The sequence below is a fragment of the Capra hircus genome, chromosome 23, assembly GCF_001704415.2.
Source record: "Capra hircus breed San Clemente chromosome 23, ASM170441v1, whole genome shotgun sequence".
NCBI classification, from domain to species: domain Eukaryota; kingdom Metazoa; phylum Chordata; class Mammalia; order Artiodactyla; family Bovidae; genus Capra; species Capra hircus.
Window position 1 is genome coordinate 41489182 of NC_030830.1, and position 23687 is coordinate 41512868.

General features: G+C 52.3%; 3 protein-coding genes and 1 long non-coding RNA gene across 5 annotated transcripts; 3 read left to right on the plus strand and 1 right to left on the minus strand.

Moving 5' to 3' along the window:
• On the minus strand, positions 942–7553 carry PSMB9 (proteasome subunit beta 9). The gene is made up of 6 exons (XM_005696446.3): positions 7381–7553; positions 5421–5488; positions 3154–3285; positions 2359–2488; positions 1975–2116; positions 942–1122 (listed from the first exon to the last, which is right to left on the minus strand). The coding sequence occupies exons 1-6, from the start codon at positions 7438–7440 to the stop codon at positions 995–997; spliced, it is 660 nt and encodes a 219-aa protein (XP_005696503.3). The 5' UTR covers positions 7441–7553; the 3' UTR covers positions 942–994.
• TAP1 (transporter 1, ATP binding cassette subfamily B member) lies at positions 7743–16706 on the plus strand. The gene is made up of 11 exons (XM_005696445.3): positions 7743–8641; positions 9089–9203; positions 9342–9472; positions 10425–10630; positions 11806–12003; positions 12816–12944; positions 13107–13295; positions 14145–14318; positions 14551–14713; positions 14975–15111; positions 16094–16706. The coding sequence occupies exons 1-11, from the start codon at positions 8044–8046 to the stop codon at positions 16304–16306; spliced, it is 2253 nt and encodes a 750-aa protein (XP_005696502.3). The 5' UTR covers positions 7743–8043; the 3' UTR covers positions 16307–16706.
• On the plus strand, positions 17272–21270 carry PSMB8 (proteasome subunit beta 8). 2 transcript variants are annotated; one of them, XM_018038902.1, is made up of 7 exons: positions 17272–17376; positions 17840–18050; positions 18822–18969; positions 19126–19237; positions 20019–20148; positions 20511–20715; positions 20948–21270. In XM_018038902.1, exons 2-7 carry the CDS (start codon positions 17904–17906, stop codon positions 21034–21036), a joined length of 831 nt encoding a protein of 276 aa, XP_017894391.1. In that variant the 5' UTR covers positions 17272–17376; positions 17840–17903; the 3' UTR covers positions 21037–21270. The 2 variants fall into 2 exon arrangements, with proteins under 2 accessions (XP_017894391.1, XP_017894390.1); XM_018038901.1 differs by lacking the exon at positions 17272–17376 and having other exon boundaries at positions 17593–18050.
• LOC108633470 lies at positions 22078–22872 on the plus strand. Its single transcript, XR_001917092.1, has 3 exons — positions 22078–22170; positions 22279–22422; positions 22738–22872. It is a non-coding gene; the product is annotated as an uncharacterized LOC108633470 (long non-coding RNA).

Here is a 23687-nt window from a genome sequence, read left to right on the forward strand (position 1 = left end):
CAAGAACATAGGGATGTCTTAGGGTGCTTTGTATGTTTCGCCCGAGATATGGAAAGAAAAGCGAACAGTAGCTTCCCACGTGGCCCACTAGGATTCTGTTAAATATACCTCTTAACTGCTCACGTGTGTGTAAAATGGCATTGACTGTCAAAGCTATAAGGCATCTCAGAAGTCACTCAACACCCCATTTGACGGAAGAGAAAACAAGGGCTCAGAGAAGGGGAGTAGCTTGTCCTGTCACTCAGGAAATGCCTGGCAAAGATAGGTCCAGAGCTCAGCCTGCTGAACACAGTTATTCAAACGTCAAACAACGTCCTAAGTGTTAAATGTCGGGCTGGGCTAATTATTGCAGATTTCAGGGAGGAGATGGCATATGAGTCTTGAGGGAGCAGGTTTCAGGTCAGTGGAAGAGGAAGGGCATTTGTAAACAAAATCCCACATCTCCACTTTTGAACTGCCGTGACTTCCTCATAGTAACCTTCCATCTATTCTTACATAGAAGTGTCAATAGTTGTAGCTAAGGTTTTTCGGTTTGGGTTCTAAGAGATAAACGGTTTACAGGCATGGAGCCATTGCTCAGTTCAATAAGTTTCACTTTTTGGGGTTATTGTTACTATTCTTTGAAATCCACAAGTCTCCCTTCCCCAGATAGTTAAGTATTTATCACGTTTTGGCCTCTAATGTGAATGAACGCGTTATGAGAGGAACCCTTTTCCGCGTCATCTGGCTGGTGCTCCTAGCTAATTCTCAGGTGTGTAGCTGTCTTAGCTACCTGAGATCTGTCACGTACACCGGATTCTTATCTGCTCCCCCACGCCCTCCTCTGGGAAAGATGTTTTAGAGGTAGGGGACAAAGGAATACAAAGATACGCTAACATTTGGGTGGGCAGAAGCCCCCTTCCCTAGCTTCACCTCTCTGGGTGCACACGGACCATACCAGCTTCTGGTTCCAGAAAGTTTATTACAAAATAAAGGAGAGTCTGAGGAAGGAGTTTCACTCGTCATAGAATTTCGGCAGCTCGTTGCCCAGGATGACTTGATGGTCCACCCCAGCGCCTGTGATGGTGACCAGGTAGATGACGCCCCCGCTGGAGCCGTCCCGCTTCATGGCCAGGGCGATCGCTGTGGAGGGTGCCGGGTGGAGAGAAGGAAGTGAGAGTGGCTTAGCTGCAGAAGTCCCATGGGACCTCCCTGGTGGTCTGGTGGCTAAAACCTTGGAGGGGGCCTGGGATCCATTCCTGGTAAAGCAACTAGATCCCGCATGCTGCAACCAAGGCCCCGTGCAGCCAGATAAATAACTATTTTAAAAAAATGGTTTCCCTTCCTTTCTGCCCATATGCCTACTACTACATGCAGACTTCAGAACACATCTCCTAGAGATGCGTATTTAGTGGTGGTCAACCAACTTAAAAAATACAAAGGTCTTCATGCAACATCCACGGTCTCAATACTTCCACCATGACTGATTTTGTAACAAGTAGATAGGCAAGCAGCTCCCAAATCCTTGAATATGTAACAACTGGCTCTTACGGGCTGGCCCAAGCGCACAACTGATTTCCTGTGGTTACCCTAGATCTTTCTTTGACGTGCACAGAAGGGCCTTGGTTTATGCCTTTTGTCCTAAAGTGTGTTAGTTCCTCAGTCGTGTCCGACTCTTTGAAACCCCATGGACTGTAGCCCGCCAGGCTCCTCTGTCCATGAAACTCTCTAGGCAAGAGTACTGGAGTGGGTAGCCATTCCCTTCTCCAGGGGATCTTTCCAACCTAGGGATCGAACCCAAGTCTCCTGCATTGCAGGTGGACTCTTGACCGTCTGAACTTTTCCTGAAAGCCCATCTAGTTTAGCCTTTGCCCCTTCACTCTCAAAGGCGTCCCATTTGGACATTTCATTAGATGGGCATCGATGTCTTTCTTGTCCTCACACTCGACGTCCTTACCACGTGTAACCCCTGCCCCAGGTGCCCTCCCGTATTACCATTCGTGGTGAAGCGTCTGCACTCCTCCGGGGACATGCCTGGTTTATACGCCGCATCCACGTAACCGTAGATGTAGGTGCTGCCAGAGCCACCGATGGCAAAGGGCTGTCGAATCAGCATCCCGCTCATGGTCCCGTACACCTGGGGAGGCACCCTCCGCTCAGACTCAGAGCCTGCATCCTCTGCTCAGCCCTGAGACAGGCAGGTGGTCTCCACGCCCAGCAGTAAAGCCCCAGCACCTCATACCCGTCTCCTCTGAGACCGTCCTATGCTTTTAGGGGCAATGTCTTGGGAACTCAAGGCTGGAATGCCATATGACTGCCATCTCCCTCTCTGGGGGAGAGGCTAGCTCCGAGGAAGAGGGGACGCTGGGAGAGGCTCACCTGGCCCCCTTCGCGTTGGTCCCAGCCAGCTACCATGAGATGCGCGGACAAGTCCTCTCGATATTTATAGGTGATGTTTCTCACCACGTTCGCAGCAGCCAGAACCAGCGGGGGTTCCTCCAGTTCCATCCTGAAGGAAGGGTTAGGAATAGGTGGTGATATGCTTTCCTGGAGGTCCACCCTCCTAGACCATCATCCTCATCTCTGCCAGGTGACCCCTAAAAACTAGCTGCAAGGATTCAGTCTCCAGCTCCCCTCCCACTGGTGCGGGGGAACCAGAGTCTCACATTACCCACTAGGAAGAAGGTTTCAATTGTTAATTGTTCTCCCTCCTTTACTGTGTCCCCTGCCCCCCAGTCCCCAGTGACAAAAGTCTCCTGGCCACCGGAGCCCTGCACATATGGGTTTAGAAGATAAGCATCATTTCTGCCCCGTGACCTTGGTTCCCACACAGTCACCACCTGATACCACGGTGGGCTATGTCCTCATCTTCTTCCTCACTATTTATATTAGGAGAGTGATCTGCAGTGTTCAAATCACTTTTACTCATATTTTTTGGTTTTGGAAATAACAATCTGGTGAGGTAGGGGAGGTGCTATTAGTTATCTCTGCTTTACAGATGCAGAAACCAGCTTTGAGACAGTCGAGTGCCAGTTCAAAGAGAAATGAAAGCTGAAGGCAAAGCAAGAAGTTTTCCTTTTCCACGGTAGCGCCCCTGGAATAGGACACGGTGTTGGCGTTCACGGAGTGGGGGAACTCTAGGCGGCCTGGACGGGGGAGCCCACCGTTTCATACCCATGGAGCTCCAGCTGGTAGGCGGCCATGTCCGCTATGGCCTGAGCGTCAGCAGCTGAGCCGGAGAGAGCGCAGTAGATACGCTGGTGCAGGGGGGAGAGCTTGTCAAACACTCGGTTCACCACCGCCTCCCTGTCAGCAAGCAGTGCAAAGTCATCAGCATCAGAGTGGCCAATTAAAAAAAATTTAAGTATCGTTGATTTGCAGTGTTGTGTTAATTTCTACTGTATAGCAAAGTTGATTCAGTTATACATATATATATTTTTTCATATTCTTTTCCGTTATGGTTTATCACAGAATTTTGAATAAGTTCCCTGTGCCATATGGGAGGATCTTGTTGCTTCTCCATTTTGTATATAACTTCGTCTGCTGATCCCAGACTCCCAATCCTTCTCCCCGCCCCCACCTCGGCAACCGCACGTCTGCTCTCTACGTCTGTGAGTCTGTTTCCCTTTTGCCGCTGTGTTCATTTGTCATAGTTTAGATTCCATGTATATGTGATATCATATGGTATCTATTTCTGACTGTGCCTAATTTGATCATTCCAGGTCCATCCACATTGCTGCAGATGGCATTATTTCATTCTTTTTTAGGACTGAGTAATAGTCCATTGTGATATACATATATATATATATATATATACACACACACACATACACATAATATGCATATATATCACATCTTTAAAAATTCTGTATTGGAGTATAGTTGATTTACACTGTTGTGTTACTTTGGGGTGTATGGCAAAGTGAATTATATACAGTTATCCACTCCTTTTTTAAAATTGAGTATAAAGACAGTCCTCAGAATGAGAGAAAATATTTGCAAATGAAGCAACCAACAAGGGATTAATCTCCAAAATATACAAACAGCTCATTCAGCTGAATATCAAAAAACAAATAATCCAATCAAAAATGGGTGCAAGATCTAAATAGACATTTCTCCAAAGAAGACATACAGATGGCCAAAAAGCACATGGAAAGATGCTCAGCCACTGATTATTAGAGACACGCTTTATCCGTTCTGTACAGAACAGTTCGCACCTGCTCATCCCGGACCCTGTCCTCCTCCTTTCCCCCACCCTTGCAGCCACAGGTCTGTTTTCTACGTCTGTGAGTCTGTTTCTGTTTTTGTTTGTAAAAATAAAAACTACAATGAAGTATCAGCTCACACTGGTCAGAACGGCCATCATAAAGAAAAATCTGCAAACAATAAATGCTGGTGAAGGTATGGAGAAAAGGGAACACTGTTACACTGTTGATGGGGATGCAAATTGGTACAGTCACTGTGGAGAACGGTATGGAGGTTCCTTACAAATCTAAACATAGAACTACCATATCACCTGGTACTGGAAATCCCACTCCGGGGCATAGATCTGGAGAAAACTATAATTCAAAAAGATATATGCACCCCAGTGTTCATTGCAGCGTCATTTACAGTAGCCAGGACACGGCAGCAACCTAAATGTCCATCAACAGAGGAATGGATAAAGAACACGTGTACTGCTATGAACACAAGGGTGAAGGCATCTCTTTGAGTTACAGTTTTGCCTGGATATATGCCCAGGAGTGGGACTGCAGGATCATACAGCGAGTTGCTAAAGTTTCTGATGTTCTTTTGACAATAGAATGGCTTCAGAGTACATGAAATGTAACACCTGGATTAAAGCGGGAAGGAAAAAATTGTCTCAGACAAATGAAACACTGCAAGTGCTGATCAAAATCAGACTTAGATTTTATAATAGAACAAAAATACTACATTAAATTAAGAATAATCTTCCCCTTACTAATTTTTCTTTGTTATTAACCATCTTGAGGAAGTTATGTGTTCTCTGGCACATAAAGTAAGTAATACTGGTCTAATCCTGTATACTTTTTCTTGTATGTGGGGAAACTGGCCAAAAGGGAGAAAGATACACTTAGTTCACACAGTGGATCAGAAAGCAGGTATCTGCTCGGCAGAACCATCTTTTCTATCTCTAAACACAGGTGGAAGGAAGACCTCTGAAATCCCTGTTTCCTAAACTCTTTTCAGACCCAATTCGATGACCCCCCCTGGGACAGGCCACGTTAGCATTCAAGCCCCAGATTCTTCTCCATGAGTTCAGAGACCCAAACCCTCACCCAATGTCTTATTATAGTGGCCTTTCTGAAAGGTTCACTCAGTTTCTCCAGAGCTTCAGTTTGCCAGTCTCTATGAATGATTAAAAATGTGCATTGGGCGCCACGGGCTTCCTTCCAAAAGTACCCAGGGTCACTGGTACTCACCCTGCAGACACCCGGGAGTCCGATCCCACCACAACGCCCCCATCAAACTCTACTGCCATGATGGTTGTCTGCGGAGACACAGAGGACAGAACGTCAGAGCAGGAAGAGCCTTGGCCCCTTCATGTTAGATAAGGAAACATTCTCAGAGAGGGGGAGGTGACTGGCTCAAGGTTATCTGGTAATTTAGGCCAGAGTTGACTCCCAGGATGGGATTTTTTTTTTTTTTTCTTTCCGTTTTCTCTATTGTCTTTCCTGGCTGCAAGGGAACATCAGAGTCTGGCCAGTGGTATCACATAGAAAGAATGGCCTCCCTAAAATTCTTTCTGCTGTGAAGAGAGAGGTGGGGTGAAGCTCCCAGGGCTTAAGTGCTCCCTCTGAGTGAAGGGCTCAGGGGGGCACTTCCAGACCCTGATGACGCAGCCCCACACATGCATGATCTCTGCGTGCGCTTGTGTGTGCACAGATGTGCTGCAGATCTTGCCACACAGCAAGTGACCGTGACCTTGGGAAACAAGCTCAAGCCTTTTTATTAGCCCAGAATCATCCACCCCACTCTCCCCTTAATCAGTTTACTGAACAAGGGAAAACATCTCAGAGGTCAGTGGTTACCATGGCCACGTGTCAAGGAAGGAGGAAAATATCAGGAAACACATGGGACAGTTTAAAATAAAGGTCTCGTTTAAGAATTTCTGATCAAGAGGTAAAGAGCAAGGGGACTTCCCTGGTGGTCCAGTGGTTAAGACTGTGCTTCCTTTGTAGGGGGCATGGGTTTGATCCCTGGTCAAGGAACCAAGATCTCACATGCCATGTGGTGTGGCTAAAAAATAAATTTTTTTTTTCTTTAAAAGAGTAAATAGCCAGGGAAAGAGATCTGTAGCAAGAGAGGATTTGATTGGAGAGTTTTAGCTGACTTTTCCAGGTCAAGAAAAGAATTAAGGAAAAGTGAAGGAGAATAAAGCCACTTTTTTTTTTTAAACTTTAAAGATCCTGCAAAGGAAGAACCTGCATCATACAGAAGGCAAGTGACTTGCCCAGGGTCACACAGGACTAAAACCCCCATCCAGCTCCCAGGGTTTGTTCTGACTTGTACTTCTTACTGTTCATCTGGTGGTGAGGGGAAGAGTTTCTAATTTATGAATGGTGTCACTGCTATATTCCTCAGGGCTTCATAAGTTGCTCTGGCCTCCGGGGATATTGGCCGGAGTGCTCATTTTGACACACTGATTCATCGTGAAGAGCGGACCAGAGATTAGGGGCAACCCCACTCGAGAGGTTAATCCGTTATAACAAGGCTGCCGGAAGCTGAGAGTGGTGGCGGTCGCTTGAGAGCAGAAGGCAGCCAGCCAAGGGCTGCCACCAGCCCCCCGGGGGCCCAGCCTGGGCAAAAGTCCTCCAGCAGGTTGTGGAGGTGGGTGAGGAAGACACGGGGAGAGGAGCACGGTGCACGTGGGCCGAGTAGCTGCCTTCCTGGACCAGGTTGGGCACTGGCAGCGCCAGCTCACAGGGAACCCCCGTGAGCAGTGCCGGGGCCCTAAGTTCTCCGGCGCGAGTCCATCAAAGGTCTGTGGGGGCACGTTCCTCCCCGCACGCTCCCAAGTGCCGTCCTGTTCCCTCGGGGCACCGTGTCCTCGTCTCTGCGCACCTTCCCCAGCTCTCCGCCTTCATTCAAGCAGCCCCTGTCTCTAGTCCAGAGTGAAAGCGAAAGCGCTCTAAAGCAGCTTCCCCTCAACGCTTCCAGCTCGGAGCCCAAGCACCCCTTCCCCGCCTGCCCCCCACGCCCAGTCCCTTGGCGGCCCCCCGAGCACCCCGCTTCTGTAGAGCCGCCCGTGTTCCTTTTGGGATGCGCGCCCCGGCTGCTGCAAGCGGTCTCCTCCCTCTTGCGAGTCTCCGAGTTAACCCTGTGGCGCTTCCAGGGTCCGCCCATCCCTCCGTCCCTCCACTGATGTTCCAGACTCTTTACCCCGGTGTGGACTTCTCCTGCCCGGGGCAAGTCCCCGGCGGGGGCTCCGGTCCGCAGCATCCCGGCTCCGCGAGGCTCGCCGCTCCGGGCTCTGGTTTCCGACCTGGGACCGCGCGCCGCTCGCTGCCGGAGGCCCCGCCCCCGCTCCGCGCCCGCCAGGGGGCGCACGAGTCCGTGCCGCCGCGCGGGGCGGCCCGGCGCTAACTTGTGCGGGGCGGGTCTACCCGGAGACAGATGACGCAAGAGACCGGGGCCAGCGGATCTGCCCGGAGACGGATGACGCACGAGCCCCGCCTGCAGACCCGGGGCCAGAAAGTCCCGGGCAGCGCGCCTCCTGCAGGAGGCGGTGGCACGCGAGGCGGGGCTCGGGTGGCGATGGAGGAGGTCAGCCTCGGATCTGAGGTCCCTGCGCTCCTCCCAGGTGCTCTGGGCCGGCCGCCTCCGCAGGGGCCGGGCCTGGGAAGCCGGGCCGCTTTCGTTTTCTCTTTCCCCTAAACCGCCAGCTTCTGGGCAGCGCCGCGGGCTCGGCAGGCTCCCGGGACTTTCCGAGGCCCCGCCCCGGCCCGCCTCGGCCCCTCCCCGCGGCGGTCCGGATTCCGGCCCGGGGCTCGGGCTCCCACAGCACCCCGTCGGGGACAGCGAGAGCCGAGACCGCGCGCGCCCATGGCCTGCCCGGGGTCCCCAGCTCCCTGCGGCCGTCCGCGCCTCCCCCGCCTCGCCGTCGCGTGGCTGGGGACGGGGCTGCTGCTCCTCGCCGACTGGACGCTGCTCCGGCCGGCGCTGCCCCGAGTGGCCTCGCGGCTGGTGCCCCCTGCGCTGCCGCTGCTCCGGGTCTGGGTGGCCGGCTTGAGCCGCTGGGCGCTGCTGTGGCTGGGGGCCCGCGGCGTCGTCGGGGCCGCGCTGGGCTTCCGGAGGGAAAGCACGCGAGTCCTCGGGTGGCTGGCTGTTTTGGAGCCTTTGGCGGCGGCGCTGGGCTTGGCCCTGCCGGGACTCGCCTTGTTCCGAGAGCTGGTCTCCTGGCGAGCCCCCGAGGACGCGGACAGCGCCGGGCCCCTGCACTGGGGAAGTCGCCTGGACGCCTTCGCTCTCAGCTACTGCGCGGCACTGCCCGCGGCCACCCTGTGGTATAAGATCAGGAGCCTCTGCGTGCAAGGAGCTCGCGGGGCTTTTGGCCTGGCGATGAGCCGGCTTTTAGTCTTCCTGGGTCCGGAGAAAAGCCACGTGCAGTTCATTTTGGCCCTGGTGTTTCTCTCCTGTCTTGGTAGGTAAGGTGGGGGCGGCGGGGGGCGTGCAACGGGAAGGGGGACGGGACTGGAGAACTGGGTAGGAATCGAGCGGCATGATCAATGAGATCAATTGGTGTGGGTGCTCGGAAATGTGGGTGAGGGGAAGGGGACCCAGCTCAGGTCTTGATCACCCCAGTGGAGTGGGAAGGTCCTGACTGGGCAATTGTCAGGGGTCCTGGACTCCAGGGCTGCCCTGCGTGTTGTTGCTTCACTGGCCACCGTGAACAAGGGCTTTTCCGGGGCAGCCCATCCTACAACCGCTAGGCTTCCTCATTAAACCTCTAAAGGTCTTTGGGCCCCGTGTAGGTGGAGATGGTATCTCTCCACTGCTCTGCAGGAGAATGAATAAAGGCGAAAAGCCGGTGGGCCAGGGCCTGGTGAGAGCTCAGCTGCTCAGACTTGCTATTTCTTCCCCTCCGCAGGGGAGATGGCCATTCCGTTCTACACTGGCCGGCTCACCGACTGGATTGTACAGGATGAGACAGCCGCTGCCTTCACCCGGAACGTAACCCTCATGTCGGTCCTCACCATAGCCAGGTCTGGGCACTGAAGGTGGAAGGCTGCGGGACAGGGGATTCGGAAAAAGTGGGAGTTGGAAGTTGGGGCTGCCGTCCAGGGTGAACTTCTGGGGGACCTCCTGACCACCCCGGGCCCCCTTCTCTTGTCTCCCCGTAGCGCAGTGCTGGAGTTCACAGCTGATGGAATCTACAACAGCACCATGGGCCGCACGCACAGCCACCTGCAGGGAGAGGTGTTTCAGGCTGTCCTGCGCCAGGAGACAGAGTTTTTTCAAAAGAACCAAGCAGGTTTCTCATGAAACTCTTTTCACTATCCATTCACTTACTGTTTATACACCCATAAAGTATTAAATTATTAATCTCTCAGTCATGTCCGACTCTTTGGGACCTCATGGACTGTGGCCCGCCAGGCTCTCTGTCCATGGAATTCTCTAGGCAAGAATACTGGAGTGGATTCTCCAGGGGATCTTCCCGACCCAGAGATCGTACCCAGGTCTCATGCATTGCAGGGAGATTCTTTAGCATCCGAGCCACCAGGGAAGCCCATACCTCCTCTTTTACTTATAACCTTGATTTCTGTCTCTCACACATAAACACTGTCATGTCTTATTCTCAACGTGCCTCAAGAGCAAAACATACTCCTTTTATTTAAGAAAAGCCTAGTGTTTCCATCCAAGCCTCACAGACTTATCCCTCTGTGTGTGTTTAGATAGAAATGACTGGAATTTAAACCTTGAAATTTTGAGATCACAGAGTCCAGCCACCTTGCTTTGCAGAGAAGGGAACTGAGGCCGTCCCCAAATGCTGGCGCTTGCCTAGATGCGGATGGACAGAGATGAACTGGGAGTCAGAACCCCTCTCTTGATTCCCAGTCCAGCGCTTGCTACAGTTTCCTGGACTGCTGTTTAACAGCAACTTTGTTTCTCTCCAGCTGTTAGATGATCTGCTTGTTTCTCCTCCCCCTATACCTGGGATATAAAAGTTCTTAGAGAACAGGAATCTGTCAGAGAAAACGAAATCCACAAGGGCATCTTTTTTTTTTTTTTTAAACTGGAAAGTCTTTAGCCAGTCTTCTCCTCTGGACACTTTCTCCTTGTGTTGAGGTTCCAAGTCTCCCTAACCACTGACCTTGTCTTCTCAGCCTTCTTAGAACGCTTCCCCTGGCACCCTGGCTCACCTGTCCCTCCCATCACTCTGAGATTCTCATTCACACCACCCTCTTCTCCCCAACCCTTCACAGGTGAAATCACATCTCGGGTGACAGATGACACGTCCACCATGAGTGAATCTCTGAGTTCGGATCTCAGCCTGTTGCTGTGGTACCTCATCCGGGGACTGTGTCTCCTGGGGCTCATGCTCTGGGTGTCCCCGTCCCTCACTGTGGTCACCCTGGTCGCCCTGCCCCTGCTCTTCCTTCTGCCTAAGAAGCTGGGGAAATGGTCCAAGGTGTGTCTGGGGAGTTGCCTCAACCTACGCTGACTCCTATCGCCCAGACGTGGTGGGCTCGCTTCCTGTCAGGGTTCTTTCCTGGCGCCTGCACTGATTCTGCATCTCTGTGGGTCCAATTGTCCACATTCTTGGGTTGCTCAGTGTCAGTTTTCATGTTCTCCGTGTCTTCTAACGTCTGCCCACTACCTGTCTTAAAGGATACAATCACTGAGGTTAGGATTAACATATAGACACTACTGTATATATATTGATAAAATAGATAATCAGTAACGACTGACTGGCTAGCACAGAGAACTCTACTCAATACTCTGTAATGATATGTAGGGAAAGAAGCTGAAAAAGAATAGATATTGGGTTGCCGTTTCCTTCTCCAGGGGATCCTCCCAACCCAGGGATGGAACCCAGATCTCTTGCATTGGTGGGTGGATTCTTTATCACTGAGCCACATGGGAAGTCATATATATATATATATATACACACACATAAATATATATCACTTTGCTGTACTACTGAAGCTAATACAATATTGTGAATCAGCTATGTTGTTTAGTTGCTAGAAAGAAAGAAAGAAAGAAACTGAAGTCACTCAGTCATGTCCAACTCTTTGCGACCCCATGGACTGTAGCCTACCAGGCTCCTCCATCCACAGGATTTTCCAGGCAAGAGTACTGGAATGGGTTGTCATTTCCTTCTCCATGTTTAGTTGGCCATGTAAGTCATGGCCAACTCTTTGCAACCCCCGTCCTGGACTGTAGCCCACTAGGCTCCTCTGTCCATGAGGTTTCCCAGGCAAAATACTGGAGTGGGTTGCCATTTCCTTCTCCAGAGGATTTCCCCGACCCAGGGATCAAACCCATACCTCTTGAATTGGCAGGTAGATTCTCTGCCACTGAGCCACCACAGAAGCCCCCAAATAAACTGTATTGTAATAGAAAAGAAAATAAAGAATATGACACTGATCTCAGGAATATGACCCCCATGGCCCTTCTGAAGCATTTCCCTCTTTTCGGTTTCTCTTTGGCATGGTGGGAGGTTGGTGAGTGGTAGGAGCTGTGTCTTTTTCTCTCTTGTCCCTCTGCTGCCTCTCACCTGTACTGATTGGAGAATTCAGGTCTTAGCATCCCTCATGGTTTGCCAACCCCGTGTGGTATCTATGGTTCATATCTCCACAGATGCTGGCAGAACAGATGCAAGAATCTCTGGCAAAGTCCAGCCAGGTGGCCATCGAGGTGCTGTCAGCCATGCCTACAGTTCGGAGCTTTGCCAATGAAGAGGGTGAGGCCCAGAAGTTCAGGCAAAAGCTGCATGAGATGATGGTGCTCAGCCGGAAGGAGGCCCTGGCCTACGCGTTCGACCTCTGGACCGTCTCTGTGAGCACCTGGGCATGAATGCCTATCCCCTGGTTCCCGAAATGTTTCATCACCATTCCCCTTCCCCTGACCCTGCTCTGCACTCTTCCTTCACTGGGCAGGGGTGGGTTCAGTGTCTGTATCCTAGCAACCAGAGGCTGGGTGACCTAGTGTTCCGAACCCCCTCCCTCTTTCCAGGCATGCTACGTGGCTTCTTTTCCCCGTGGTGCACAGAATCTCGATGACCCCCTTTGTAGGAAAGCACCATGTCTTCCAGTCCCAGGACTTCTCCTTGCCTCATGGGGCAGTGTGGGGAATGGCAGGTAGCTTTTGTTGGGCAGCTTCATGCTGGGACTAGGGGCTAGCAGAAGCCAAGAAGGAGGGGCATCCTGTGATGTAATTGACAGAGAATTAGACCATCAATCAGAAGTTCCTGCCTTGATGCTACCACTTGTTAGCTGTGTAGCCATGGGCTATTAATAGTAACTTACCTTCTCTGAGACTTATTTTCTTATTTTAAAAGATGAGAGTGATATAACCTTGTTGATAAGATTCTTGATATGAATATTAGATGACATTACATTCATGAAAGCCTCTTGTGAAGAGCAGAATGCTCCCCAAACAAGGCATTCCTGGTGACGGTGATGATGGTAGTTGACTTGTATCCTGTGCACCTGAGTGATCACACCACGGGATGCTCTGATTCATTCTTTAATCCCTGTTGAGCCCCATGTGTTGCTTGGCGCAAAGGGACTCTCTCTCTCCTTGACATCAGCCATTCTGGTTCTTGAGCTTCCCACTTCAGTCCCTTTTCCTCTGTGGTCTCTCCCCAGCTCTCAGGGATGCTGCTGAAGGTGGGAATCCTGTATTTTGGTGGGCAGCTGGTGACAAGTGGGTCTGTCAGCAGTGGGCGTCTGGTCACCTTTATTCTGTACCAGATCCAGTTCACCATAGCTGTTGAGGTGAGGTCCCTCCGTGGCCACTCCCCCGTGCTTTTCCTTCCCGTGTGCCACCACCATCCAAGTCACTTCCCTTCCCTCCTTCGCCCTCCTCACATCGCGTAACCCTGGCAACAGACTGGCTCCCTCCTGCGTCCCACTTCACTATTCATACCGCCCCTCCAGGTGCTGCTGTCCAGATACCCCAGGGTACAGAAGGCTGTGGGCTCCTCAGAGAAAATATTTGAATACCTCGACCGGGTCCCTAACTGCCCAGAGAGTGGGTCATTGGCTTCCTTAACCTTGCGCGGCCTCGTCCAGTTCCAGGGTGTCTCCTTTGCCTACCCAAACCGTCCGGATGCCCCTGTGCTGCAGGTACAACCTACAGATCCTCTGTTCCTCCAGCCGCCCTCTCAACTGGGTCATCCTAAATGGTCTTCCTGCCTTCAGCCTGCTTAGCGCCACGTATAGATAGACCCCCCTCACCCTTCAGAGGCAAAGATGAGCAGCATTTGTCCCCTAAAACTGCCCCAGGGATTTCCCTGGGTGCTCCGCTGGTTAAGAATCCATCTGCCAATGCTGGGGGCATGGGTTCGACCCTGGTCTGGGAGGATCCCCACACACCATGGGGCAACTAAGACCATGTGCTCTAGAGGCTGTGCTCTGTATCAAGAGACGCCACCGCAATGAGAAGTCCATGCACCACAAATAGAGTAGCCCCTGCTTGTTGCGACTAGAGAAAGTCCGCATGTAGCAGTAAAGATGCAGCACAGCCAGAATACATACATAAATAAAAAGCCACCCCAAACTCAAGAACAGTCCAGATTTCCAAGGAGAATGGGAGTGGATGCTCTTAGGGTTCTTACAGGTTCTCCTGTAAGGCATCACCGAAGCAGAGGCTGTGTCTCCAGTCTTCCATACTTCCTTTTTCTTTCCAACTGTGCTTTTGAACATGACTTTTTCTTCCCCCGCCACAGTGTCTGAGATCCAGCGTGTGGCTCTTGGTGCTTAAGTTCTGCCTTTGTCTTTGTTTCATCTTTCATCTCTGCTCCACGGGGAGCGGTCTATGTGTGCAGGAGGGGAGGAGTTGCCGTATTTCCCCCACTTTTCTCCTTTCTTCTCTGGGGGAAGACGTAGACGAGACACCATAATGAGTGGATGATATCTGGTCTTAAGGTTAGGGGCCTCTGGCTGTCTCTTAGTGTGTGGTTCTCCGGCTTCCAGGGGCTGACCTTCACCCTTCGTCCTGGTGAGGTGACGGCGCTGGTGGGGCCCAATGGGTCTGGGAAGAGCACGGTGGCCGCGCTGCTGCAGAACCTGTACCAGCCCACTGAGGGCCAGGTGCTGCTGGATGGGGAGCCCCTTCCCAAATACGAGCACCGCTACCTGCACAGACAGGTGAGCAAGAAGATGGCATGGTGGAGGGCAGAGAGCCTCAAGTCAGGAGAGCCTTCTCCACGCGCTCTCTGAGTGGAAGTTAGGAGACCCTGGGGGGAGGTGGGCGTGTGGTCAGCAGGGAGGCCGTGCCACTTTGTGACAGGCTCTCAATGGAGATGCTCAGCCTTCAGTCTCTAGATGACCACACTCCTGTGTTCCTCTTTCTATGACTCTGCATTATATTTTGTCCTAGGTGGCTGCTGTGGGACAAGAGCCTCTGCTGTTTGGAAGAAGCTTTAAAGAAAATATTGCCTATGGCTTGGTCCAGGAGCTGACAATGGAGGAGATCATAGCTGCTGCGGTGGAGTCCGGAGCCCATGGTTTTATCTCTGAGCTCCCTGAGGGCTACGACACAGGTGCTTGCTCCCATCGCCCCCCAGACATCTTTACCTTCACTGAAACCCCAGTAGTCTTGCCTTCATTCCTTAGCTCCTCCCACCCCACTGACATCAGTTTGAGGTTAAGATCCTGTTCTCGTGTCTCTTCCTTCCTCATAGCCTCAGAACTCCTTTACCTTCCCAGAACCTTTCTTACCCTGGTGCATCCATCAGTCCTTGTGTGTGCGTGTGTGTGCACGTGTGCTTACCCAGCCCTCGCCTTGGCCCTTGTCTCTGCAGAGGTGGGTGAGGCTGGGAGCCAGCTGTCCGGGGGTCAGCGACAGGCAGTGGCCTTGGCTCGAGCCCTGATCCGGAAACCAAGCGTACTCATTCTGGATGATGCTACCAGCGCCCTGGATGCAAACAACCAATCCCTGGTGAGACAGCTGTCTTCTTATCGCCTGTTTCTCACCCAAGCTGCCTTGTTTCACTTGTCCTTTGTCATTATACCCCGTGGAAATTTCCAAACCAGTCCTTGCAGTTCTCACTTCCCATGAGCTTCTCTCCAAGGTGGCCTAGTGCCCAGAGCCATATGCTCAGTCATATCTGACTCTTTGCAACCCCCTGGACTGTAGCCCACCAGGCTCCTCTGTCCCTGGGATTTCCCAGGTAAGAATACTGGAGTGGGTTGCCATTTCCTCCTCCAGAGGATCTTCCCGACCCAGGGATGGAATCCGAGTCTCCTGCATTGTGGGTGGATTCTTTACCCACTGAGCCATCAGAGAAGCCCAAGATACGTAAACCTGGTTAGAAGAGATGGTCTACAATCCTGAATCAGTGAAGCCAAACATGAGCAAAAGGCCATCCTGTAATGCTAATGTGAACTGAACTTTTACTATGTGCCAGCCACGCTGGATGACCCTTCACATGTACTCTCTCCCTCATTTATCATGAACCCTTGTGAGCTGGGTGTTGTCATCCTCATTCAGCAGATGAGCACACGGACACTGAGAGAGGTGGAATTACCTGCTCAGTGTCGTGCAGCTGTTGAGTAGCCGAACCTGGACCCCAGTTAAAGTCTGCTTGACTTGAATGCTCATGCTCTTTACTCAGTTTTATTTCCTTAAAAGAATATAAAAATTAGGATGGAGAGACTTTCCAGTACCCTCCCCTCTCTTGTTTTGGGTTTCACCCTAGGACTCTTTACTTCTGTTCCGCTGTTGCCACCTCATGTAAACAGCCCTTCACAAACCATAAGTGTGACAGAGAAGCACTCAGAAGGAGACTCTTCACTCTCTTTGGGGTTATTGGCTGAGGTGGTATTGATTGAGGCAAGGTCTCTGCCACTTCTGGAAACACAGGTGTCTTCCTGAGCCGGGAGGGGTCCTCAGCTCTGACAGAATCTACGTCTTTTCTCAGGTGGAGCGGCTGCTCTATGAAAGCCCTGAGCGGGGCTCTCGGTCAGTGCTTTTCATCACCCAGCGCCTCAGTTCGGTGGAGCAGGCTGACCGCATCCTCTTTCTGGAAGGAGGCACGATCATTGAGGCAGGAACTCACCAGCAGCTCATGACGAATGAAGGACGCTATTGGGCCATGGTGCAGGCTCCTGGCGGGCCAGGGGCTCCAGAATGAAACAGTCCTCAGACCCACAGACTCTGTCTCCCTCCTTCACGCCCTCCTGCATATAGTGGAGAGTTTGAGAACAGAGGTCTTGCCAGAGCTGCACCATGGGCAGCTGCTTCTGAAATGTAACCCCCTAGGTGATGCCTGAAATTTTGCCATGCCTGTTACCTGCTCTCCAATCTCCTCTTGTGGTGATGCTGATTTCAGGGTTGAAAACAGAGGTGCTAACTCCTTGTGTAACTGGGTTTGGAGCCAGGGTTGCTGTGGCTAGCATCCAGACAACGAAGAGAAATATTTAGAATACACATGCAAGGTCGGCTTCTTTCCAGTCGGACCCCAGGCAGATGCTGGTGCATAAATACACTGTAGTTTCTTGATATTTATAATAAAATTGGTGTTTTGTACTGTGGATTCTCATGTTTTCAGTGGCCCAAGTGGCCCGCCGAACTTTGCAGTGCACTCTTCGGAAGCCGCGTCTTTCCCTCCTTCGTCTTCCTCAGTGATCCCCAGCCCGAAGTGTGGCATCTTCTCCCCTAAGTTTTCTGTTCCCACGGTTGCTCTTTCCACTTCTCCAGCCCTCTGTGCCCGCCCCCCTAAGAATGAGCCAGACAGGGATGCAGCTTCCTCCAAGGCACCAGCAGCAGCAGTGCCTCAGAGCCTGGAGCAGGAGGCTGGCGGGTGAGCAGGGCTGAAAGCAGTTCATCCCTCTTGCCAGCGCCGGCCCTTTGCAGCGGGGTTCACCGTGCTGTGCGGTGGAACCTGCGGAGGTCATCAGCGAAGTGGGCGGGGCGCTCTAGTACACCTCCTCCATTCAGAGCGCGCCGTGCTCGTGTGACGTCAACAGTTGCTGGGCAGATGAGGCCGAATCAGGTTGCAAGGCGAGGCGGGGTTTAGAAAAGGCGAGCTCCGGAGTGCTCGGTCCAGCAAGAATTACGCGAGGAGCTGGGGGCGGAAAGCGCAGTTCTTGTGGGTGGCTACAGGTTGGGGAGACCGTTGAACTGGGAGAGGCCCTAGGAGGCACCAGGCGGAAGTCTGGGACTGTGCCTTCCCCTGGGCTCTCCGTTCCCCAACTCGTGCAGGTATATTCGGCGGGCAGTCGCCCCGGGACCTGTTCTGGGACTCAGGGCCGCCAAGCACGCCTAGCCCTCCCCTCCTTTTTATAAAACGAGGCTCCTAGGCGCCCCCTCCCCCGTTTCCGCTGAAACTGCTCCCAGGTTTTCGCTGAGGTTGAGCCCGTTCGGGGGTGAGGCAGCGCTTTTGATGCTATGACCCCCGCCCCGCCCCGTAACTGTCCCCGGAGGATGCAGCAGGGTGGCCGTGTCTGTCGCTGAAACCTCATCGCCAGGGGGGGTGGCTTTCGAAGCCGCTCTGTCTTTCTTCCTTTCTTCTAACGGCCCAGCACCCTCGTTTCCCCAATTTCCATGAAGGCGGAGCAGAGAAGCCCCTTCCCAACCTAACACTCCCGGTGCCCGGACTCGCACGGGACGCCTCCTCGGAAAGGGCAGGGGGATGTGGAAAACATTCTGGTTCCCTCCCCTTAAGGCTTCGGGCTTTCGCTTTCACTTCCTCCTCCGCGAGCCGCCAGATCTCTGGGTGCTGGGCGGCCATGGCGCTGCTGGACTTGTGCGGAGCCCCCCGAGGGCAGCGGGGGGACTGGGCTGTGCCCCTTGCGGGAAGCCGGCAGCGCTCGGACCCCGGCCACTACAGCTTCTCCCTGCGATCTCCGGAGCTCGCCCTCCCCCGGGGCATGCAGGTCAGGGCTCTAACAAAATCCCGTGGGAGGCAGTCCGGCGGGCACGAGGGGGGGCGGTGGGGGTGTGCGCAGAGTAACGGAGGGGCTGCCTGGAGGCTGTTCGGAGGCGGGGAAACGCGCAGGGGGCATCCTTTAGGAGAGCCTCGTCTGGGGTCCAGGGCCGGAGCTGGGGAAGAGGCCACGTGGGACCTGGGGGCTGGCCGCCTGAGGGCTAGGAAGTGCAGATTAGGACAAAGAGTTGGGGGTGGGATCCCCGTTCTCCATCACACACAGATCACGCAGTCTTCCTTATTGGGCGACCCTATGATACGGGGGCTGTAGACTTTCTTGGGAAACCTATGACCTTGAGCCGTTGGCCTGGCCCCGGCCATTCATTGTTGTGTGCCTCGGTCAAGTCCCCTAGGACTTGGTCTAGGTCTCCTGGGCCTCTTTTCTGTAAAGTGGGGATACAATTCATAAAACGTGTTTCCTGAGGATTAAATGACCTATGAATGGAAAATCATTATAGTTACTCTTAAAATGTTTAGTTATGGTAACTTAAAAAAATTTTATTTTCATTTCTGGTTGTGCTGGTAAATGGAAAAGGTCAATGTCCTGGCCTCTTCTTTTTCTTCTCCCCAGTCGTTTCCTTGCAAAACTGGGTTGTTAACTGCTTCATCTATTCGTGGTATGGCTATCTTCACCTTCCCATGCTCTGTAAATTTGCTTTCCTGGAGCATCCAGCTTCGGAAGTTTGCAATGGTCCTTTCTCTGCCTCTTCTGTCTCATTAGCCCACTGAATTCTTCCGGTCCCTGGGTGGGAATGGAGAAAGTAACGTGCAGATCGAGATGGCTCACGGCACGACCACACTGGCCTTCAAGTTCCAGCATGGGGTGATTGTGGCCGTGGATTCTCGGGCCTCAGCTGGGAATTACATTTGTGAGTGTGTGGGTTCTGGCTGGCGGAATCTGGGGAGCTGGGCCTTCCTCTCAGCAGGAGTCCAGTATCTGCAAAGTGGGACCAAATGTTGACTCAGGACATTCAGGGAAACCTGTGCGCTCATCCCCTCTCTCCCCAAACTCCATCTTCTTCCAGCCACATTAAAGGTGAACAAGGTGATTGAGATTAACCCTTACCTGCTCGGCACCATGTCCGGCTGTGCGGCTGACTGCCAGTACTGGGAGCGCCTGCTGGCCAAGGAGTGCAGGTAGGCCAGGCCTCTTACTCTCTTCTAAGCCCAGGTTCTGCACCTGGCAGGTCACTGCTCCTCCCCCACTCTCCCTACGCTCACAGAGCATCTTAGTGCTAATGTCCTATCTCAAAAAGCCACCTTTTGGTGATGAAAAAACCTCTCTAATCTCAAGCCTGTGCTCCTGCCAAGAAGCCAGATTGAAAGTGAAAGTGAACGTGTTAGTAGCTCAGTCCTGTCTGACTCTTTGCGACCTCATGAACTGTATAGTCCGCCAGGCTCCTCTGTCCATGGGATTCTCCAGGCAAGAACACTGGAGTGGGTTGCCAGCCCCTTCTCCAGGGGATCTTCCCAACCCAGGGATCGAACCCAAGTCTCCTACATTACAGGCAGATTCTTTACCATCTGAGCCACCGGGGAAGCCCACGTTATTTGTCAGTTATTTAGCAATGACCGTCAACCCTGGTGGGATATCATTTACTGGGATTTCTCTAGGCAATTTTGATGACTTCTCTGGCAGTCCAGTGGTTAAGACTCCGCACACCAACATGGGGAGCATGGGTTTGATCCCTGGTTCAAGAACTAAATCCCACATGCTCCACCAAGAACCCATAGAATTAAAAAAAAGAAAAGAATTCTATATAAATTCCAGATCTTTGCCCATCCTTAGATCCTACAGAACCATTCCTTTTAGATGCTTATCTCTTCAGCCATTTTCTGCCCATCAAGTAACCTGCCCAGAGGGCTGCCCTTCTGCCCCTTGTAAACTCTCTCCCTGGACTGTCCTGCCCTCACCCAGGCTGTACTATCTGCGGAATGGGGAGCGTATCTCCGTGTCGGCCGCCTCCAAGCTGCTCTCCAATATGATGTGCCAGTACCGGGGCATGGGCCTCTCCATGGGCAGCATGATCTGTGGCTGGGACAAGAAGGTGAGTCCCTTCCCTGCTCCGTATTCCAAGGTGTGGATGAGAGATAAGTTTCCCCACCGTACACTCCCCTCCCCTCCCCTACAGGACTCAGGGCACAGAGAAAGCTTAGTTGCAGAGCGGTTACTCAACAGCAATTTCTGGGTCCGGATGTGGACCATTGTTTCATAAGCTTGTCCCTTTGGATCAAATAGCTGATTCCAAGTTTGTTTTTCCTCCTCAAGGTTCTACAATTGTTTCCAAAGTGCTTTCCTAGTTCCATGTTCCTGGGCTCATCTGTAGTCTCTGGCCCACTTCTTGTGGCTCACACTTGAATCTGGGTGTTACCAACAGCTTCCAACCTGGAACCTTCTTGCTTCCTATAGGGTCCTGGACTCTACTATGTGGATGAGAATGGGACTCGACTCTCGGGAAACATGTTCTCCACCGGTAGTGGGAACTCCCATGCCTATGGAGTCATGGATAGTGGCTATCGACCTGACCTTAGTATTGAAGAGGCCTATGACCTGGGCCGAAGGGCAATCGTTCATGCCACCCACCGAGACAGCTATTCTGGAGGCGTTGTCAATAGTAAGAGATCAAAGTGCCCCGTCTGTCCCTGGGGTGGGGGAGGGGGGTTGAGATTGGAGGTATGGGGGAGGCAGGGCGGCAGAGGGCAGGTCTTCAGCCGGAAGAGGGGCCCTGAAGCCCCGCCACCGGGCCTTTGAGAGCGTGAGCTGCTCTGGTCGCTTCCGGTGTAACAGCATCAGCAGGACCTCGCCGAGGGGAGGGTGGCTCCGTGTTCTTTCCCATCCGCCCGCAGTGTACCACATGAAGGAGGACGGCTGGGTGAAAGTGGAAAGTACAGACGTCAGTGACCTGATGCACCAGTACCGGGAGGCCAGTCAGTAATGGTGGCGGTGACCCACAGGCCTCCTCGGGGGAAGCCTGGCTGACTCAGGGACCTGGGCCGGATCGCACTCTGGGAGAAGGCGGCCTGACCTGGCCCAGAGCCGGGGAACCAGTGGCCGCTGGAAGGCAGCACAGAGTTCATCCCTTTGTGTATTCTCTGTCTCAATGAACGTCACCCCCACCCCAACATCCTGGATGCCCCGCTGAGCACAATAAAGGAAAACGGTTATAAAAGCTGTGTGTTGTGGCTGTGGGCTCAGGGCTGGGGTGGCTGGGGGGAGGGGACAGGAAATAGAGACAGATTTTTCCTGAGAAGAGAGAAACCCCTGCATAAGAAATGGGGCTCACCAAATTCTTCTCCTGGGCTCCCACTCTCATTCCTCCAGGACCGCTGGAAGGCTCCGTGTTGTCTGTGGACTCCCGTGTGCAGTTTAGCCTAGGTTAGGGTCCTTTCTGCGGGCTCTCAACCAGGAAGCTCCTGTGTGGCCGCTTGTTAATGGTTTGGATATGTTGGAGGAGGGCCCTTGGAACACCTGTCTTTAACTGCGTTAGAATGGGAGGAACAAGTTTCCTCCTCACATGTGTGTGGGAATTGTGAACACAGCCCCATTTACCTCAAATAGCCCCGTGGAGATGAAACCATTCACCTCAAGTTGGGACTCGAACCCAGCCAAAACTCAGTTTGGGACTCTAACCCATGTGGCCAGGGTGTGAACCCAGACAGAGCTCAGAATCTTCCGACAGATCACACACCTGGCTTAAGGACTTAATGAAGCTCAGGTTCTTGACGTCTCATTGAAGAATGAATTCAGTGAGAGAGAAAGTGATAGGTAAGAAGTGGATTTATTTAGAGAGAAACACACTCCACAGAGGGAGTGTGGGCCATCTTAGAAGGCAAGAATGGGCTTGAAATGTAGTATGGTTAGCTTTTATGGGCTGGGTAACTTCATAGGCTAAGGAGTGGGAGGGTTATTCCAACTATTTTGGGGAAGGGGTGGAGATTTCCAGGAACTGGGCCCCGCCTACTTTTGGGTCTTTGATGGTTGATCTTGGAACTGTCATGGCGCCTTGTGGGTGTGTTGGTTAGCTTGTTTACCTGTTACAGCGAGCATACACCTAGGATCAAGATCTAGGGTGAGTCGACTTGCCCACCATCTTGGGCCTGTTTGGTTCAGTCAGTTTATTTTGTGTCCTTGGGCTCTGTCATTCCTTGAAAGGTTGCCCTCTTCCCTCCTGTGTCAGAGAGTGGATATTACATGGAAAGATGGACGTTCAGTTTCATGATGGGTCACACCCATTGCAAGATGACAAGACTGCGATTGAAGTGGAAGAGGAGATAAAGGAAGCGTCACTGAAGTTGGGAAAAAATGAGGAAAAAGCAACCAGGTTAGAAAGATGAGACAGGCGCAGTGAGATGTTCTTTTTCTTTTCGCTGTGCTGCATGGTATGTGGGATTTTGGTCCCCTGACTGTTAGGGAAATTAAAATGGAGGAAGTTATGATCAGGCTTCAGAAGCAGGAGAGCAGGCCTCTGACCTGCTTCTGACCTGCCTGGACACTGCCCGATTCCGTGGCTGTCTGCACACAGAGCAAGTCCGGTGGCACTTGAGATAAGAAAGATGGTGGTGGGGCTTCCCTGGTGGCTTAGTGGTGAAGAATCCACCTGCCAATGTGGGAGACACGGGTTTGATCCCCGATCTAGGAAGATCTCACATGTCTCCGAGGAACTAAACCCGAGTGCTGCAGCCACTGAGCCCGCGCTCTAGAGCCCGGAGGCAGACTGCTGAGTCCAGGGGCCACGACTACCGAAGCCCTCCTGCCCTAGAGCCTGCGCTCGGCGGCAAGAGAGGCCACTGCAATGAGAAGCCCACGCACGCAGCTAGACAGCACCCCCACGCACCACAACTAGGGAAAAGCCTGAGAGCAACAAAGACCCAGCACAGCCAAAAATAAAATTACATTGAAAAAAGAGAAAGGGGTGGACCTTGGAATTCTTGAGCCCCTGGAGGTCTGGCCAGCCCCCCAAGATGTAATGAAATCCTATGACTCACAAGGTAAAAGAAACAGCCTTAGAAAAAGGTTACAGTAAAACCAGAGCTGTATTTTTGTGCACAAACTCATGATGATATCAGTCTGTGGCTTGGAATGATAATCAGGAGCGCCTGAAACTGCAATTCACAGTCTTACTCGTGGGGTGGATGCACCACTTGGGAACTTTTCCTAACTAGGATTTCAGCTTGCTGTTAATGAGGGACTTCCCAGCTGTTTTAAGTCGGAATGTTGGTTAGCCCAATTTGGTGATGTATGTGCCGTTCAATTTTCTCAATTGTTTCTATTTCTCTTCTTTTAATGACTGTCTATTGAAATCAGGCCAGATAATCCTCTATTAAATATTAAAATCATTTCACCAGGCATCGAACCATGTCTCCTGGATTAGAAACATCCCACTTGACAGCTAGGGAGATCCCCATTGTGAGATTCCCTGAATTATGTTGGGCCTGCAGGGAGAAGCAACACAGTGTCACTTTCCCAGGAGAGTTAATCAAGAGAAAAGCCTGTAAGTAGAAAGCAGCTGAGTGTGGAGTTGTTTCTTTTTTTTTTTTTTAATTAGAGAGAGATCCTTAAAATTCCAGAATGAACAGGGTTGGAGAA

What these genes read in the sequence shown, in the direction of transcription:
- PSMB8 (XM_018038902.1), top strand. Translation starts at nt 17,904, where the DNA reads ATGGCGCTGCTGGACTTGTGCGGAGCCCCCCGAGGGCAGCGGGGGGAC. An exon ending in CTCAGCTGGGAATTACATTT is followed by an intron (nt 18,970 to 19,125) that starts GTGAGTGTGTGG and finishes ATCTTCTTCCAG; the next exon opens with CCACATTAAAGGTGAACAAG. An exon ending in CTGCTGGCCAAGGAGTGCAG is followed by an intron (nt 19,238 to 20,018) that starts GTAGGCCAGGCC and finishes GCCCTCACCCAG; the next exon opens with GCTGTACTATCTGCGGAATG.
- TAP1 (XM_005696445.3), top strand. Translation starts at nt 8,044, where the DNA reads ATGGCCTGCCCGGGGTCCCCAGCTCCCTGCGGCCGTCCGCGCCTCCCC. An exon ending in GGTGTTTCTCTCCTGTCTTG is followed by an intron (nt 8,642 to 9,088) that starts GTAGGTAAGGTG and finishes TCCCCTCCGCAG; the next exon opens with GGGAGATGGCCATTCCGTTC. An exon ending in TCGACCTCTGGACCGTCTCT is followed by an intron (nt 12,004 to 12,815) that starts GTGAGCACCTGG and finishes GTCTCTCCCCAG; the next exon opens with CTCTCAGGGATGCTGCTGAA.
- PSMB9 (XM_005696446.3), bottom strand. Translation starts at nt 7,440, where the DNA reads ATGCTGCGGACCGGAGCCCCCGCCGGGGACTTGCCCCGGGCAGGAGAA. An exon ending in TACCAGCTGGAGCTCCATGG is followed by an intron (nt 2,489 to 3,153) that starts GTATGAAACGGT and finishes CCCTTCCTTCAG; the next exon opens with GATGGAACTGGAGGAACCCC. An exon ending in CAGACGCTTCACCACGAATG is followed by an intron (nt 1,123 to 1,974) that starts GTAATACGGGAG and finishes CACCCTCCACAG; the next exon opens with CGATCGCCCTGGCCATGAAG.